We start from the raw sequence: 20,084 nt of genomic DNA, 5'->3' as shown, positions 1-20,084 counted from the left end.
CACAAGTCTTATTTGCTCTACACCATTTCAGTGTAATCTTGGCCTCCATGTCAGAGCATTTTGCTATGATCAAGAGACATAACCTTATACTATTCTGTTCTAGTCAGATTGTATCTGCAATAATGTGTTGTTTATAAGTTCTAAACTCTGAACAGGAACATAAAAAAAAAGAGAAGGAAAGAAGAAAAATGCTGAGATGATGAACAGCCTAGAAATTATACAAGATGATGAACAATTGAAGGAAAGAGAATGTTTCAGGGCAAGTGATGGATGTTATCAAATATCAGAAGGTTGTCAGATAGAGAAGGTGGGTGCTGGTGCTCAGTTAAGTTGGAAAACACGTGTAGTGAGAGTGAGAGGGAAATAATTGGTCAGCTGGTGGGAAAATGGAGTTTAAGATGTTAGAGGAGGTATGTGTTTGTGTCCAGTGATAGTCATTTGTGTTAGATGTAGCCAGAGTAGATGTCAAATTCATCTCTGTAGAAATTGCAGTGACTTTTTTTTTTAATGCTGGGCAAAAGTTTGGAATCACTGTGAAAGAGGAGTCAAAGACCTCATGAATACAGAGTGGCCAAGAGACGAGTAGGTGATAACAGAAAGGAACTCTAAAGTATAGTATAGGAAAGAGCATGAACCTCAAAACAGAACAGGTGCTTTCCTGAGATAGAAGTAATGGAAGGAGTAATTGAAAGCTCACAAAATGTCACTACCTCCTTTCGATCCCACAGTTTGGAAGGTGGGCAAATGAATAGAGGCAGTTTTTGTTGAAAACACCAGTCATATATATCAAATGCAAAGCACTCGTCTTTAGGAACAGCGTGGATGCTCAAGGTACATGCCTCAAAGCTCACAGAAGACACTGTGCCACCACAGTGTCAAGATTCGGATGGAACCCAAGTTGTCAGGTTTCTCACATCTTGACTTCTGTCAAACATGCCTGATGTTAAACCTGCCTTTCTTTTCTTCATCTTCTTTTGTTTGACAACTATTTATCAGAATGTGTGCTAGCCGCTAGGAAACAAAAGTACAAAGGGGGAAAATTTGTACATGATGAGCCCCTATCCAGAAGGAGCTCATGTTCTAGTGGGAAAACCAGATTAAGAAATCTTAGAATTATGATATGTTCCAGTACAGGCATGCGTGTGTTATGGGAGACAAAGGAGACTGCCCAGTTAGCCTGGAAGCTGGTAGGGTCCTGAGAAGTTGTCAGGATAGGATTCTCCTAACTTCTGACCTGTTAATTGGATATTAGATGTTAACTGGTTGGAGAAAGGTAACAAGACATCAAAGAGTGTTATTCCAACAATTTCATATATACACTGAAAGCAATCAGTCAGAGAAAGAAGCCAAATAAAGCTAGAGAGATAAGAGCAAGCAAGATTGAGGCAGTGAAGCAAAGAAAGGTTAAAAGCGGCCAGATTATTGCAAATTATTGAGAAATTGTCAAAAGGTTTTCCTTTTGGGTCTTCACAGTCTAATTCAGACTGAATTTTGATTCATCAACTACTTTTATCTTCAAGTCTTCATTCATTGCAGATTTAAGCTACTCCCCTAGTCTGTCTAGTAATTATCTGGCAGGGTAAGGGCAGGGAGGTGAAGGTGAGGATAGCCTGCCTTACTATTTCCTTACAAAGAACAAGGGTACCTGGGTGGCTCTGTCGGTTAAGCATCCAACTTCGGCTCAGGTCATGATCTCTCAGTTCGTGAGTTCAAGCCCCACTTTGGGCTCTGTACTGACAGCTCAGAGCCTGGAGCCTGCCTCAGATTCTGTGTCTCCCTCTCTCTCTGCCCCTCCCCTGCTCACACTCTGTCTCTTTCCATCTCTCAAAAATAAATGAACATTAAACAATTTTAAAAACAGTATTTCCTTTTAAATAACAAGTTGGTATTTCACATAGTGCATGAGAGTATGCAATGTCTCTTTTAAGAAAGGCCTGCCTTCCATTAGTGTTATACATATAAAACGATGTTTGATATACACAAATGATTAAAGATTCACCTAGTAAAGAAAGAAAACTCACAAGGCACTATTAGGAAGTGCTTATTAACAGTTTCTCATAGCATTAAACTGTCATCCCAGTAGTTGAAATTTAGTGCCATTTTGTGATGTGGGCAGACAATTTCATAAGATTCCTTCATAATTACTTATAAGCAAAGGGCAGTCAACATATTGTCCCTTTTATTTTCAGGAAAAAAAAACTGTGATACCAAGATACTTTTAAAAAGCTGAAGAAATTTAAATACCTTAAGATGGATTTAACTTTCATAGCTACATTGATTTCTCATTTTTGTTTTACTTTATGTTGCATTTTTCTTTCAGAGGAGTAATAATAAAACATCTAACAGCCTTTATTGACTTTGGATATCTCTTGATGTTTATGTTTTCTGAATAAGTTCTAATTTCTTTGAAAAATAAACACCTTCTACAAATGACAGCATAGATATTAGTTCTGTCAAGAGTAAGTGTAAGAATGCAACAGATCATAGTGACAATTTTCATGACTCTTTTTTGCAATTTATATAGAAGGAAAATAATAACATGATTGCTTTAAGAAGAAAGCATTAATTTAAATACATATTCACAGTTATTTATATTTATTTATATGGTCACTTATTTATAATGGTATCTGTCATGTTAATGAATTAGAATGCATGTGTATACCTAGATAATGTTGTGTAGATCCTTGATAATTGTAATTTTATCAATGGCCATGCGTTTCCTCATTTTTTTCATTACCAAATCCCCATAGACATGCACATATACACACATGGCTGCTGCTTCTTCTTCTTCTTTTTTTTTTAGCACCTATGACACTTATTTTATATGTAAGATCGAGTTGATATTTCTCCATCTGAATAATCAGAATGCAAAGACTTGACATATTCAGAAATGTATTATTCAGTTTGCCCTTCCAATCTGAAGCCCTTAGATCCTTACCTCTTCAGAAAGAAATAAGGGCCAGTGATTTTCTAAGGTCTGACACTAACAGCCTTGCCTCTGTCGAAACTTTTCTTTTTTATCTTCTCTTTCACACCTAAATAAGCTGAAAAAGCAATTGAGGCATACAATCAGACAAGACTTCATTGTCAACGGCAAAATTGCCCAGGAAATGAAAAAAGAAACCTTTTGCTTAATAAATAACCCAGTAAACCAGCCATCTATGACATGAACGGAGGCAGCTGAGCTGATGATTTTCTCCTAATTCTTGATGGTTGGCATCAGTGATTCTAATGATTACTGTCTAATGTCTTTTCAGATTTCAAACCTTTACATATATGACACGGTGCTTCTGCTTGCTAATGCTTTTCATAAGAAACTGGAGGACCGAAAATGGCACAGCATGGCAAGTTTGTCATGCATCAGAAAGAACTCTAAGCCCTGGCAGGGAGGGCGTTCCATGCTGGAGACTATCAAGAAGGTAACTTGTGACTAACGTCTCACTCTCCTTAATTTTCATGTAAAGGGATACAGTAAATCATTTTTGAGGGCATATCTTTCAAAAGGATGTTTTTTGTCACCAACATTGTTAGTCCAAAGCACAAAACAGTGTAATAGATGAGTAAAATATTAAAAACAACAACAACAACAAGGTCAGAAAGTCACATGCATGTATAAAACAAGGAGCCGTTACCTATTTGTAAGGATATATTACACGAGTATAGTTAGTGGTTGAAATTATTTGAATTGTATTTGTTATACCATTAGTATTAGAAATACTCAAATTATTTTGGTGCCTGTGACAAATACAAATACTTGTGTTTGTTTGTTTGTTTGTTTGTTTGTTTGTTTTCTTTAAAATACACCATCAGGGGCGTCTGGGTGGCTCAGTTGGTTAAACGTCTGACTTTGGCTCAGGTCATGATCTCTGGTTTGTGAGTTCAGACCCCGCGTCGGACTCTGTGCTGGCAGCTCGGAGCCTGGAGCCTGCTTCAGATTCTGTGTCTCCCTCTGTCTCTGCCCCTGTCCCGCTCACACTCTGTCTGTCTCTCTAAATAAATAAATAAATAAATAAACAAACAAACAAACAAACAAACATTAAAAAAAAAATTTAAATGCACCATGAACTGAAAAAAATAAACACAAGCCGTCACTGTTTTTCAATTACATGATACATGGTAAGACATTAGAAGCAATGATCTTTAATTTATCTTATAATCAAGATATAATTCATAAGCAGTACTATTTTGCAGCATTTAGGAACTATTTTAGCTATGTGGTGTGTTCTCCTTCCTCACTGTCAGTGTGGTGTTTAGCCTGGCTGTGACCCGCTCTGGCTCAGTACCTGCTCCGTTCCCAGGAGGCACTTTATGCTGTTAGGCTTCTCTCAATGGTTTGAGCAATTCTGCAGTTTATTAGCCTCTTTGTCATGTCATCCTTGCTGGCATTTTCTGTCTGTCTCGCACAGCTTCTTGGATTTAAAATGAAATGATTAATAAAACAAACAAATGTCTCCTGTACCCTTTACACAAAGAAGACAGACATTGAGAAGTTTATGTTCTTTATTTTACCCATCCTTTTCCTCTCTGCACGTGTTTGCCTTCCTCTTGTGAAACAAAAAAAGAAATAGCTAGTTGAAAGAAATGTGAATGCATTTAGAAAAGCCAGAGAAAAACCTAAACATCTATCATTAGAAGTGAACTAGAGGTACAAAAAAACAGAAGTGGAAGAAAGAAATGTTGCAAATGGAGAATAGCCTGGATCTTTCTCTTGATATGTTTCCTTTTTGTAAAAAGAATCGCTTTAATGAGAATTTAGTCACTTATCAACAGAAGTACTTGAAAATCAAATGCATTGAATATATTGGCAGAGTAAGATATTTCAACTAAAATATGAATAAGTCAAATCTAAACTCAAGGTGTTGCCAAGATCTCCCTATCTGTCCATGTAGAGATTTGGCAGGTATGAATCCAAGGGAAGTTGTTGAACATGATTCTGATCCTGCCAATTTATTAGTTCAGGCTTTGGCTAGGATGCAGGAACTTGAATATATTCATTCTTCTGAAGCCTCCTCACAAAGACAGAATAATAGTTTGGGAGGTTGCTTAGGAGATACTTACTTAGTGAAAGTATTAGCGGGAAGGAAATAAAGATACCATAATATGTAGGTAGTTCTTATGGAATAGTTCAATATATAAAATGTTGCTGCTGGAAAATGTATAATCAAAACAATAATATGATAATTATGACATTTATTTGGGGGGGGGATATTTATATATTTGTCCTGGTGAGCTTTCAGCCTAATGATGCTTTTTAAAGAAATATATCCATTCAGTGTATTTAAAGACTAAGTTTGAATGATATATGTCATTGCAGATATTCAGTTACATTATTTTTTAAGTAAACTCTATGCCCAACGTGGGACTTAAATTTACAACCCCAAAAGCAAGAGTCACATGCTCAGTTTCATTATTTTTTGTTCCACATTTCAAATTGACTTAAAAAAAATGGAGGTTTTTTTTTTTTCCAGTCATAACTTTGCCTCATATGAGTGTTCTGGTCATCCCATTCATATGCCAAGGCTGATAATACTCCGCATACCAAAAAATTTTGAGAGAAAGATTACTACTCATACAGGAACTCCCAGGAGAGCAGAGTGGGCTCAGGAATGTCCAGGCTGGCTTGACCAAGCAGCAGGAGTGGGCTGGGCCCAGGTAGTGACTAGGAAGTAGGACTGGGGAAAGTTCCCATTTACTTGGGCTAGAGATTTTCAAGGCTTAAATTTCCAACTGGTATCAGACAAAAAGTTGCGGGATGAGCTTTGTTGATCAGCCTGTCCAAATGTGGAGCCACAGGGGAAAGGGAGACCAAAGCTTAGAAAGAAATCAGCAGCCAAACATCACAAATGAGGTCAGGCTCCTTATTACAGTGGGAATATTCTAGTAATAAAATTTTTAATTACATTCAAATAACCCCTGCGTGTCTCTATGAAAGGCATGCCGTATATACTTTACAAAGCCTCTGTGCTACTGCATGGAGACAACGAAGTGAAAGAATGAGGGCCTGTCCCTTAATTAATTTCTATTCTTTTTAACGGGGTGAGACAAAAGAGATAAAAAAGCAATGCAGCTGACATAAGTACTGTAAATGTCCAGAACATTTATACAGGGGCAGATAGCGGTTTCCATAAATTGAAGGTTTACAGTTTATTTTATGAATTTATAGAACAGGTACTTCCACATTTCTCTTCTTTAAAAAAAAAAAAAGAGGCTAATTCTCAAATGTTTATTTCTCCAAGGTATTATCAGTGACCTTGAAGCCATGCTATTTATATGAATTTTTAGATTATTTTTGAGAAAATGATATTTTTGTAAAATATTGGGTCTACCTATCCATGGACATGGTATCTATCCATATAGTCATCTTTTATAGCCCTCAGTAAAGACTTACAGTGTCCTTCATACATATTTTCATTATATTTCTCCTAAAATTTTATGAAGTTTTGATTATGTATATCTGCACGTGTGACACTATCATGAATATAATCTATTTCCATTATGTTTTCCAACTACATATTGTAGGTGTGTAAGGTAGTGGTTGATGTCTGATATATTTGGTGATTAAGCTGATCAACTCTTGAAACTTGAGTCCTGATTCTCACCTCTTTCTTTGTAGTTTATTCTCTTGTCTTTTCAAGTGGACATTGATACCATCCTCAAGTAAAATTAATGTTGTCACCTAATTCTAATATTTTATGTATTTTTTGAACTTTTAAAAAACTTTTCTTGGGGGCTGTCAGGTACACCATAGAGCTCTGTGTCCTTCAGAGGTGGCCACTTTTCCCTGCTTGAGGTGACGATATCAGGTCATATCTTTCTCTGAGACGTAGAGGTGAGGATTCAACCTCTACAGAAGAGATGCAACTGATACCAACCTGGCCTAGAGCTGACCTGCAGAACCCTGACATGCAGGACACAGTATTTTCCAGCTCTCATCTGATGCATTCTTCAATTCTTCATCTTAGTTTTAATGCTAATTCACCACTCACATGTGGCACTTCCAGCTCTTGGGAAGAGGGAACCTTAAGCTGTGATGTTAGTGGCACATCAGAGGCAGAGACCTGATGTGGGGATCTACATGAAAGTGTTTGTAGGTGAATTTGCAGGATGAGCCAGCAACAGAGATACAGTGGCCGGTGAGCAGTCTCTAGGCCAAAACTTGTGATTTGAGCAACATACATAAATATGGCAATGTGCAAAGAAAATTTAAGGGGATTTCTTCAACATTTTATTGACTGTCTTGATAAAGAAGAAAATGTTGCCATAGACATTGCTGGGCCTTTGTGCATGCAGTGATAAGGATATTGATATAACTGGGGAGTCATGTTATTTTTATATATCTGATATATTGTCAAGTTAGCTCACATACAGTGTATACAGTGTGTTCTTAGCTTTAGAAATAGATTTCTGTGATTCATCACGTATATACAACACCCAGTGCTCATCCCAACAAGTGCCCTCCTCAATGTCCATCACCCCCTTTCCCTGCCCCAACCCCCACCAACCCCCAGTTTGTTCTCTGTTATTAAGAACCTCTTATGGTTTGCCTCCCTCTTTGTTTCTATTTTTTTTCTTTACCCTCCCCCATGGTCTTCTGTTAAGTTCCTCAAATTCCACACATGAGTGAAAACATGGTGTCTGTCTTTCTCTGACTGACTTATTTCATTTAGCATAATACCCTCAAGTTCCATCCACATTGTTGAAAATGGCAGGATTTCATTCTTTTCTATTGCTGAATAGTATTCCTTTGTGTGTGTATATATGTGTATATATATTATATATATATATATATTAACATATATATGCATTATACACACACACACACACACACACACACACATATATGAAACACATCTTCTTTATCTATTCATCAGCTGATGGACATTTGGGCTCTTTCCATAACTTGGCTATTGTTGATAGCACTGCTGTAAACTTGGGATACATGCACCCCTATGAATCAACATTCCTGTATCTTTTTGATACATTCCTAGCAGTGCTGTTGCTGGGTTGTAGGGTAATTATATTTTTAATTTTTTGAGGAACCTCCACACTATTTTCCAAAGTGGCTGCACCAGTCTGCATTTCCACCAAAAATGCAAGAGGGTTCCCCTTTCTCCACATCCTCACCAACATCTCTTGTTTACTGAATTGTTAATTTTAGCCACTTTGACCCATGTGTGGTGGTATCACAATGTGGATTCTTCTCAGAGCTAGAACAAGCAATCCTAAAATTTGTATGGAACCACAGAATACCCTTAATAACCAAAGTAATGTTGAAAAAGAAAACCAAGCAGCACTCTCAACAATAGCCAAATTATGGAAAGAGCCTAAATGTCCATCAACTGATGAATGGATAAAGAAATTGTGGTTTATATACACAATGGAATACTACGTGGCAATGAGAAAGAATGAAATCTGGCCTTTTGTAGCAACGTGGATGGAACTGGACAGTGTGATGCTAAGTGAAATAAACCATACAGAGAAAGACAGATACCATATGGTTTCACTCTTATATGGATCCTGAGAAACGTAACAGAAACCCATGGGGGAGGGGAAGGAAAAAAAAAAAAAGAGGTTAGAGTGGGAGAGAGCCAAAGCATAAGAGACTGTTAAAAACTGAGAACAAACTGAGGGTTGATGGGGGGTGGGAGGGAGGGGAGAGTGGGTGATGGGTATTGAGGAGGGCACCTTTTGGGATGACCACTGGGTGTTGTATGGAAACCAATTTGACAGTAAATTTCATATATTAAATAAAAAAAAAAAGAAACCCAATGTACTAATTACTATTTGCTAAATAGATTTTTTCATAAAAAAAAAAAAAAAAAAAAAAGAAAACCAAAGCTGGAGACACCACAATCCCAGACTTTAGCCTCTACTACAAAGCTGTAATCATCAAGACAGCATGGTATTAGCACAAAAACAGACACATAGACCAATAGAATATAATTGAGAACCCAGATTTGGACCCACAAATGTATGGTCAACTAATCTTTGACAAAGCAGGAAAGAGTATCCAGTGGAAAAAAGACAGTCTCTGTAGCAAATGGGGCTGGGAGAACTGGATGGCAACATGCAGAGGAATGAAACTGGACCACTTTCTTAACACCATACACAAAAATAAATTCAAATGGATGAAAGACCTAAATGTGAGACAGGAAACCATCAAAACCCTAGAAGAGAAAACAGGCAACAACCTCATTGACCTGGGCTGCAGCCACTTCTAACTTGACACATCTCCACGGACAAGGGAAATAAAAGTAAAAATGAACTATTGGGACTTCATCAAGATAAAAGCTTCTGCACAGCAAAGGAAACAACCAACAAAACTAAAAGGCAACCGATGGAATGGGAGAAGATACTTGCAAATCACATGTCAGATAGAGGACTAGTATACAAAATCTATAAAGAACTTACCAAACTCAACACCTGAAAAACAAATAATCCAGTGAAGAAATGGGCAGAAGACATGAATAAACATTTTTTCCAAAGAAGACATCCAAATGGCTAAAAGACACATGAAAAGATGCTCAAAATAATCATCTGAGGAGTCATCTTAAAGTGTAAACTGTGAACAAATGAAATCATTTGCAAAAATCTATACAGACAGCCCATCTGCCACTCAACTTTAGCATGGCTATCAATGAGATCTTCTTTGACAGTTACCTGACTCAATCTTAGAACATCAGATTTAATGTGTGGAAGACTAATTACATGAGAAACCTGAACTTGAAGGCATTAACCAGTCTATCACCATGAGTGGCATGTTGATTAGGATGTCCCAGCTGCTTCCAGATGCAGAAGTCCTTCTTGCAATGCCAGGTGTGCACCACCCCCTCCACTGCCTTGGTGGAGATGGACCATGGCTTAATCACTGAGCCCCATGTGGGTGAGTGCTCACCCATAACCACTCTGTGTTCTCAGGAAAGCAGATGATCAAACTTCAAGAGTCTCCTGAAAATATGCCTGCAAGGCAAATGCCTCACACTGCCATCCTTTTTGCTCACAATGATCTTGTTGGCAAGGTTCAACCTGGGGACAAAATAAACATTACAGACGTCTATCTGTAATGTTACTTACTGAGTCCATTCAAGAGTGAGTAATGTGAAGTCTGTTCACAAAATCCACATTGATGACATTTATTATCAGAAAATTGATGCAGAACATTTGCATAAAGAAGTAGATGAAGATATAGAACAGAAACTTTTTCAGAGAAGCATGTGGAATTGCACAAAGAACTTTACAAAAAAAGAAGGCATTTATGAGATCCTTGATTCAGCCTCAGCTCCAAGCTTGTAAGAACATGATGATTTAAAAAGGGGAGAATCTTGCTTCAGCTTTTCCTTGGAAAAAGGAAAGATTTTAGTCACATGGGAAGGGTCAGACTTTGTGCTGAGAACAACATCCTGATGTGTGGTGACCCAAAGACCAGTAAGTTCCAGCTTCTGCATGTGTGTATATATATATATATATATACTGGAATGACCTTGAGATAAGGCATGTGGGCCTGAAGACTGGTACCTTTGTCCTGAGTGACAGTAGCATCTGCTGTATTGATGTTTGTGAAGATAAATGAAAATACAAGATCAACATCGCACAAAGTCATGGGATGACTGACTCTATTGCAAAGGCTGGGATTATTGATCAGCTCGATGCATGCACCCTTATCCTGGCAGCAGCAAATTCTATGGAGTCTCAGTGGAATTCTAAAAAACACAACCATTGGTAATATACAGCTACCTCATGTATTATTATCAAGGTTTGATTTGATCTTCCTCATCCTGGACCCGCAGGATGAAGCCTATGACAAGGATCTGATTCACCACCGTGTGGCTCTGTACTACCAGAGCAAGGAGCAAGTGGAGAAGAGGTTCACAAACATGGCGGCACTGAAGAATTACATTGCTTATGCTCACAGAACCGTCGTGTCTTGGCTGAGCCGGGAATCCAGTCAGGCTCTCATCCAGGCTTATGTAGATTTGAGGAGAATGCAGAAGATTGGTAGTAGCTGAGGAATGGTTTCTGTATACTTTTGATAGCTGGACTCATGAGTTCACTTAGCAGAAACCCTGGGTTGGCACTGTGGACATCTCTTCTTACCACAGAAATGAGTGCCACCTCTCCGAAATGGAAAGAAGAGTTAGCTGAAGCACTGAAAAAACTTATTTTATGTAAGAACATCAGCTCTAAAATACTCACAACTTTTTGAAGATATTCAAGGACACTCTGACATAGCAATTACCAAAGATATGTTTGACGAAGCACTTCGTGCTTTGTCTGATGATGACGTCTTGACAGTGACTAGAAAAGCTGTTTGCTTGCCCTGAATCTTTTGTGAATAGTGCTGTGTGTTCTGCTTGTCTGCACTTGGGCATTGCATTTGCATCCATATATGTTTGGCATATAGGCCAATCAGCTGCCGCTGCAGCCATCAGCAGAAATAGATTAAGATCATTATCTGGCTCCATAAAAATGTTTTAACTTGGGTTCCGTTTTCTTAGTAAAGTGTGTTTTCATAAAGTGTATGTTTTCATTACCCCACACACACACATTTTGAGTAAAAACATGGTGCCAACTTGCAACATACACAGTAGAAATTATTTTCTTGCCATGACATTTTTAGCACCAGGGCTTTTAATCTGTACATATATACAGATAGCAGGATGTCAGTGTTTTTGAAGATGGCAGTCTGGGTGTTTTTTGTTTGTTGGTCGGTTGGTTGGTTGGTTTGGTGTTTTTGGTTTTGGTTTCGGTTTTCTGCTAAACTCTCTAATAGCAAGCATCCATATGCTAGGGATTATTGTAATATGAGATAAGAGTTTAAACCAGAGCCTTTTTCCCTGTTATAGCAGTCAAACATAATTCCTTCTAGAAGCTAGTTCTTATGGAATTAATGATTGGAAATGATCGAGTTCTAGGTTAATGTCTGCCACTTTATTGTAATATGAAAAACTTTTTTTTCTAAGTAAGTTATAGAGATAATTAAAAAAATAATAAAATAAAACTTTTCTTGGCTAACTGCTTTAGCTTCCACTTCTAAACTTCCATAATTTTGATAGTAAATAGAATCTTAGTTTTATAAATATGCCACAAGTATTTTGCTATTAAATATATCAAAGGTAGTATTTAAAAAGATATCTTTAATTCTTTTTTTTTTTTTTTTTAACATGTTTTATTTATTTTTGGGACAGAGAGAGACAGAGCATGAACGGGGGAGGGGCAGAGAGAGAGGGAGACACAGAATCGGAAACAGGCTCCAGGCTCCGAGCCATCAGCCCAGAGCCTGACGCGGGGCTCGAACTCACGGACCGCGAGATCGTGACCTGGCTGAAGTCGGACGCTTAACCGACTGCGCCACCCAGGCGCCCCTCTTTAATTCTTTTTTTAAGTTTTTTATTAATTTTGAGAGAGACAAAGACAGTGTTGAGTGGGGGAGGGTCAGAGAGAGAGAGAGAGAAAAATAGAAAGAAAGAGAGAGAGAGAGAATCCTACGCAGGCTCTGTGCTGCCAACGCAGAGGTCAACACGGGGGGTCAAACTCAAAAAACATGAGATTATGACCTGATCCGAAACCAAGAGTCGGATGCTCTGAGCCACCCAGGAACCCCTGAAAGGATATTTTTTTAATTAGATAAAGAGTGTACCTTTCCAATACGTTTTGTTTTACTTTTTTTTTTTTTTTCATTTTTAGAATTCATTAGTAACCCTTACAATTTTAGAGTAGCAAGGTCAAATAAAGTTAACCCTTCCCCAATTTTAAGATGGAGAAAACTGGACCTCAGAAAAATTAAATGACTTATTAAGGGTTGTTTACAAAGCTAATTAGTTTCAGTACCAAGTTGTTTGGCTTCCAGCCTTGTGTTCTGTATACCATACAATTGACCCTTTTTCTTGTTCATAATGGTAGCTTTTATTCACTACTGTCAGATTCATTTGGCTAAAGAAAACACACACCCCAAGAAATCAAAGGTGTAAGTACCATGTGCAAATATTATGTTAACAATATCTTAGTGTCTGTCAATGTGGCTCTTTCAAATGCCTTGAATTTGGAGCTGAATTGATGAGTGACTGCATTTTTAAAAGCTCTTGTGACAAAACGTTTGTTAGCACACATATGCATTCTTTATTATGAGAAGCTACATTTAATTGGAATATATATTTTGGTAAGGACTCTTCATGTTGTATAATTTAGACTTGTTGATGTCATATATCCTAGAGAAAACTTTCAAACATTTTAAACTAAATAATAAGTAAAACAAAAGCTGAGCAGCTCTGGAAGAGAGTGGGGAGGACCTCCCCAGGTGGACTCCCACCACAACTGGTTCTTAGAAACACAGTTTGAAAACCAGGGACATTTAGAAACCAGTTTAATCCATACAAATATACCACCTTCCTTAGACTCTGGAATAATATTACACCAGGCAATGTGGGCAGAGTATTTTTATTTACAGACTTGTTCTAAAATTAAACGGCGATGATTTTCTATTTTTTCTTATTTTTAATGTTGATTCAGCTTCCAAGAGTACAGTCTGTTCATTCATGTATTTATCACTCCTTTAACAGACATTTATCAAATGTCTGTAGTGTGGAATGTATTATTCAAACTCTTTCATGTGATTATCCAAAAAAGAATTTAGAGCCTAGTAGTGAATATTGGCATTATTATGAAAACAGCTGTACTCTAAGGTGAGAGACAACAAAAGGCCCCAAGCATGGCAAAAATAGGACACCGTGGAATCTTAGAGTGTACTGTGCAGACCCCCATTTCTCAGCTGAGGTGCTCCTTCCTGGGAAGGCTGACACCTAGCCTCTGTGCAGGAACTGCTCTGGGCAGCAGGGAGCTGTTCCACTCCCTTCCTGGAATTGCATGCATCCAGTGACTGGTCATTGCACAATGGTCTGAGTTCCATGCCTCCAAGTGGAATAACTCCGAAGAGTTATTTTACTACAGACTGGCCATGGCATCACCTCAGCTGTTGCTGTATTTCCATCACTGTGTCACCTCTCCCTTTGTGGCCCTTATTCTTGTACTCCTTTGCAAGTGCTTTTCCTAGGAGCACTTCTGATAACCTCCTGCAGACAAGCAAATCATTTCAGAGCTATTTCCCTGGGAACCCGACCCAAAACACAGAAAACAGATGAGAAAATTTTCATGAAACTGGTAGCATATTAACGGGAACTTGAAAATTAACAGGTGTAAGATACGTAAAGCTATGGAGAAGAGGACATGTCAGGTGGTAGGAGCACTCTAGCTGACATATCTATTTGAATAAATCATGTGGACAGTGACAACAATTGACTAACTTACCAGAGTGGATAAAATGCATAGAGAGACTAGTCTAGACTGAAAAGATATTGAGGAAAGGAATTTATTTTGTAGATGAGTAAAAGACCCTAAAGAATTTTTGAACATGGATATGACAAAGATGAGACCTGAGTTTTAGAAAGAAAAGGCTTATATATTAAAAAAATTTTTCAAAAATTCAAATTTCTTTAATTAAAAAAAACTAAGAAAAATATTACACTCAAAATATGTGATTACATATAAAAGCACTGACATTTTCTGTGTGTTCTACATGAGTAAGACAACCAAGATTTGATAGATCCTTAAATCAAATACTTCTGCATTGGCATAATTGATCAATTTCTGCTAAATCCTTTATGGTGATTTTTTAAAATTTTGTTTTTAACATTTACTCATTTTTGAGAGACACAGACAGAGCGCGAGTGGGGAAGGGGCAGAGAGAGAGGGAGACACAGAATCCAAAGCAGGTTCCAGGTTCTGAGCTGTCAGCACAGAGCCTGACGCAGGGCTCGAATCCATAAGCTGTGGGATCATGAGCTGGGCTGAAGTCGGATGCTTAACCAGCTAAGCCACCCAGGCGCCCTAATAGTGGTTTTTTTAAATACGAAGTGTGAGAAAATAGAACATATCAACCCTTGTGTCAGTATCTAAAATCATTTAGTACCAATATATTTTCTTGTATTGGTACCAAATCTATCTAAAAGAGATCTTTTTTTTTAAAGTTTATGTATTGATTTTGAGAAAGACAGTGCACATGTGTGAGCAAGGGAGGGGCAGCGTGAGAGAGAAGGAGAATCCCAAGCAGGCTCCACACTAAAAGTGTCCCTAAAAGAGATCTTGATGCATGTTGATATCTAAAGTATTCTTGAAGCACCTGAGTGACTCAGGCAGTAAAGCGGCCAACTCTTGATTTCGGCTTTGCTCACGACTCATTGTTGGTGAGATTGTGCCCTGCATCAGGTTCCACATTGACAGCATGGAGCCAACTTGGGATTCTCTCTCTCCTATCTCTCTGCCCCTCCTCTCTCTCTCTCTCTCTTCTCTCTCTCTCTGTCTGTCTCTCATTTGTCTTAAAATAAATAAACATTTTTAAAAAAGTATTCTTTGAAATGGAAAAAATATTGAATTTATTCTAATTCTTATATGGTAATGTATTCATTCAACAAATATTTACTGAGCACTACCATATGCTGTACCATGAGATCACAAAATAAGGAAGGAAAATAGAAGTATTAAAAATAGTACGAGTGTGATCAATTCTACAAAAGGGGAAACACCAACTGTTCTGGAAATATGTGACTGGAGGACCTACTTAGGTATAAGAATGACAGATAAGTGGAAACATGTAACATGAGTAGTTATTAGCCAAGAAAAGAAAAGGAGAGTATTCCAGGAATGGGGAGGAAGAATGTTTCATGCAAGGGCAACAGAGTTGTCTCAGGATTGGAGGAAAGAGTGCTTTGCACATTTAAGCACCTGGAATAAGACTGGGGTAGCTAGAATAAATGTAGAGTAGGGACACGGTTCCTTATTAGCTAAAATAAGGTAGACAGGGAAAGATCATGAAGGGAAAACCACGTTAAATTTCCTAAACTTTATTCAAGGGGTAAGGTTAAGCTACTGAGGTATATTAAATGGGAGCAGGAGTGACAAAATCATATCACTCAGTGGCTGCCAAGTGGAGAATCCACGAGGCAGCTGCCACTGGACCAATACAGACTGGATGAGAAAACTCCAGTAAAGAGGCTGGTGCTCCAACTCGAAGGAAACTAAGGGTGATGGTCATGGGGATGGATAGAAATAGATGTCTTTGAGAGAGATTTAGGTGATTGAAATAAGATTTGGTGATTTAACATAAATGTGAGGGGACAAAAGAAGATTCTAGGCATCTGGCTTGGAGAAAAATAACTCTAATAAGTTGAAGATTTTGTTGTTATTGTTGTTATTTAATTTGTAAACTTAGAGGAATGGAAACATATTACTTTGTTTTTTGTGTGCCATATAGAATTTACGAACCTGGAGAAGAGAGAGATAATTTAGGAAATCATAATCTGACTTACCAGCAACAGTATTGACTTGGAATATAATATAGCCTTTTTATAAAACGTGTGCAAATAAACTTTTTTTTGCTACCAGAACTTTTAAAATGCAGCGTGTGCCCTTAAAATAGGGCTTCTTGTGGACGTGTCAATATATTCTCTGGCTTTAGGGCATTTGAAGTGTATAAAATATAGTGGATTTTTTGAGCAGTCCGCTATGATATACGTACGTTATATTGGACACACAGTTTATATAAGTCCACTGGGATATACATACATTATATTGGACACACAGTTTATATAGTCTAGAGGAAAAGGTATGAAGCACAGGGTAGAGGATTCAGCTCAGGCTCCTCAAATAACTGGTCTGGACCTCAGTTTCTTTTCCTGTAAGATAAGATAGCATGATCAGATTACTAGTAATATCCTGTTTACTCTCAGTTTGCTCCAAGTATCTACTATGAATGAATATTTGAATGTATACATATGTAAATACACATATGTACACATATACGCTCATATATACACGTAGAAATGTTATATGGCAACTTCAAATTTTCCTAAACATTTCACACCAGTGAAGTTTTTATTTTTCGTTTTAATTTTTTTGTGGTCTTCTTCATCTTATATTGTAGTATTTATCTACCATTATGTTTCTTTTCTGGGTAAAAAATGTAGTATTTTCCTTCTGTCAGGGATTTTTCTCTCTGAAATTAACTTATGAGACATGAGGGCACCAGGGCACAGCACTGTGTCTGGCATCTTTCAGTGTGTCCTCTGCCTTCTTGGACTCCTGTTTATTTACAGGGTGTTCTTGTTTACCAAACATGTCTGCACATTCTAAGGAATCTAGAAATATGTATCAGGAAATTAGATGAGTATCATAAATATTTGATGTTCCAGATGATCCTCCAAAAGTATCTCTAAGTTACCGTGCAGTTCAAGCATAGGGAAAAGTCTTTCAGCTTCGTAATAGAGACACATAAATTCTTAGCAAATATTTTTTTCTTCTTCTTTTTTTCCCCAGCATACCCTATCTATAGGAGAACAACAAACTATTGCCTTTTGAGCAACCGATGATCCAGTGGTAAATTATTCCCAACTTTTGATTCTCCTTATTTTATTTTTCTTCCTTTCTCCTTTCTATATTTGATACCCACTGGTATTTCTATAAAGATTGGGTAGGATGAAATCCAGACCAGTTTCACTTGATATTTTAAAAAAGGTTTACACTGGCAGCAATTTTTACTGTCCAGTTAAAGGACATGTAGAAGTTACTTGTATGTGTTGTTCATACTATCAGTGTCCCATGAGTTTCTTCTGTTTAGAATCTGCTGTGTCACCAAAGAGATAAAAAATGCAACTGTGCATGTACAAAGATAATGACTGCTCATTACCACCTGGCCAGCACATATTTTTATCAAGGCTCAGTTTTCAAAGTTGATCTGAGGATAGATGAAAAAATAAAAATAAAAAGCTCAAAAGCATGGGAATAGACTTAAGCAATAAAAAATCAGAGAGGTTAAGTTTGGGCCGGATAACAAGGGGCTTCAATTAAAGGGTTTATTTTCTTGAAATACCAACCTCTCAAGCATCCCTTATGTCTTCATGAGGAAAGGTTTTACTGATTACACATGCTAACATCTCATTAAGAATGGAACATAAGGAAGATAAATTACAGAGTCAAAAGGTGAACAAGGTAAGTGGAGGTCACAGTTAACTAAATGCAGGTCCCTTGATTTGTGTGTTTGTGTGTGTGTGTGTGTGTTTTGTACCATGTATACAATGTAAGTAGACTAACTTGCTCAGGACCAGATACAAACTAGGGATAAAAACACTGGCCTAGAGTGACCACGTGAGTATTGATTGGGAGTAATAGTAATATAGTGCTAGACTGTTTAGTGCTCAAAAGTCTAAAAATGTCAGGAGTATAGCATTTTTGCAATGTAGCAGTCATACTGAGTTATAATATTTTTGTTCTTTTCCCTAGAAATAAGTACTAAGACAGAAATTTAAACTCTTGTCTAATTAGGAGATATTATTGGGGTAGATGTGTGAAAGAAGACAAGAAAATCTCTAATAAGATTTTTGAAAACCAACAGTTTGAACTTATGTGTAAAAATATGTTATATTTGTCAAACTCCTACAGTATTTGCCATTTAGAGATATTACTGATAATAAGATCCACTGTACTTACCCCAGTCTTTAAATTCTTAAGTGGTAATTTGGTTAGTTGAGATGTTATTACTTAGTAAATAAAGTAAAAAGCATCAACCTGGCTTGCAATAATGGACTAATTTACCCATATCAAAGATACAGGCAGTCAGGAGACACAGAGGAGAGAGATTGTGGGGTGTTCTACATGGCTCTCCAAATCCTTTCTTCCCACATTGGACACGCACACTCTGTCTTTAAGGAAAGTTTTATTGGTTTACCCCACATAATTTACATTATGAAATATCTCCACTTTTACTCTAGAAAGTGTAAAGCTTTAGGACATTTTCCTGGCAGCCATAAGCGATTATTCTACAGATCCTGAGTTTATTTACTACACAGGACATCCTGCTAAGGACTTTTATAGATACAGACTCTTTTTCCTACTAAATATTACTAGTCTCTACCTGGAGGTCCAGTTGACAAAGGCAACCTCCTTTCTTTTTTTTTTCTCCCCCTGGCCTGCACCACTCACCTCCTCAACACATGTAACAGTAGAAGAAGTGAATGGGATTTTAGACCAGTTGCTTTAACACTTTTTTCCCCCAATCACTAATCAGTGAAATGTAATTGAGTCAAAATTTGCAAAAACCATTCCCAAAAACATGTTATGATTTAAGCATATAATGAAATTTTGAAACCTTAGGGTTGCAAACTAGCTGAAAAAGATCAGGAGTATGCCTACAATTTCTGGAAGAACTGGAAAGTCTTTAAAATTAAAGAATGAAATAATCATGTAGAAATCGTGATGGTGATGATGATGATGATGATGATAGCAATTAAATTCTCACCACTTTTCAAGCACTTCTCTATATTCTTTATGGGTATGGTTTTATAAAACACATAATAATCTTCTAGGGTAGGCACTATTATTTTACCATTTAACAGATGTAGAAACTGGGGCATAGAGAAATTAAATGACTTAGTGAGGTTCACCAACAAGTAGATTCTGCCACCATTTATCAAATTTAGGAAGCCCAACTCCCAAATCCATGGTATTAACATAATCATATATGAGAAGAGCATAGACATATCAAATCCAACATATTTTTATTAATAAAACTAGATAATAAAAGAGAAGCTGGCTTATTAAAAAATACTAGTGGTGGGGTGCCTGGCTGGCTCCAACAGTTAAGCATCTGACTTCGGCTCACGTCATGATCTTGCAGTTCCTGGGTTCAAGCCTCATGTCGGGCTCTATCTATGCTGACAGCTCAGAGCCTGGAGCCTATTCGGATTCTGTGTCTTCTTTTCTCTCTGCCCCTCCCCTGCTTGCACCCTGTCTCTCTCCTTCTCTCAAAAATAAAATAAAAACATTTTTAAAAAATTAAAAACTAATAGTGGAGAATCAGTTTTGTTGATTATCGCTGTGGCAAAAATGAAGTAAATACTGAAATTAATGAGTAAACAAAGGTTTATTGAATATCTGTTTTGAATGTAGTGTCATATGAGGGCCTACAAGACACAGATGAAATAGAAGTTGTAGCAAATAGCATAAAACCTGCCAAAAAAGACTGGAAGTTGAGTTAGAAG

The 20,084-nt window shown here is 37.4% G+C and overlaps 1 protein-coding gene across 2 annotated transcripts in view; it reads left to right on the top strand.

Moving 5' to 3' along the window:
* The window catches only part of GRID2 (glutamate ionotropic receptor delta type subunit 2), a 1,443,376-nt gene that overhangs the window by 885,072 nt on the left and 538,220 nt on the right, over window positions 1-20,084 (top strand). For both annotated transcript variants that reach the window (XM_042984179.1, XM_042984178.1), the window contains one exon: window positions 3,258-3,419. In XM_042984179.1, coding sequence (XP_042840113.1) covers window positions 3,258-3,419 — 162 coding nt within the window. The remainder of the gene's footprint in view (window positions 1-3,257; window positions 3,420-20,084) is intronic.

This window comes from Panthera tigris, chromosome B1 (genome assembly GCF_018350195.1).
Source record: "Panthera tigris isolate Pti1 chromosome B1, P.tigris_Pti1_mat1.1, whole genome shotgun sequence".
Classification (NCBI taxonomy): Eukaryota; Metazoa; Chordata; class Mammalia; order Carnivora; family Felidae; genus Panthera; species Panthera tigris.
This window is presented reverse-complemented; position numbering and strand designations above follow the sequence as displayed.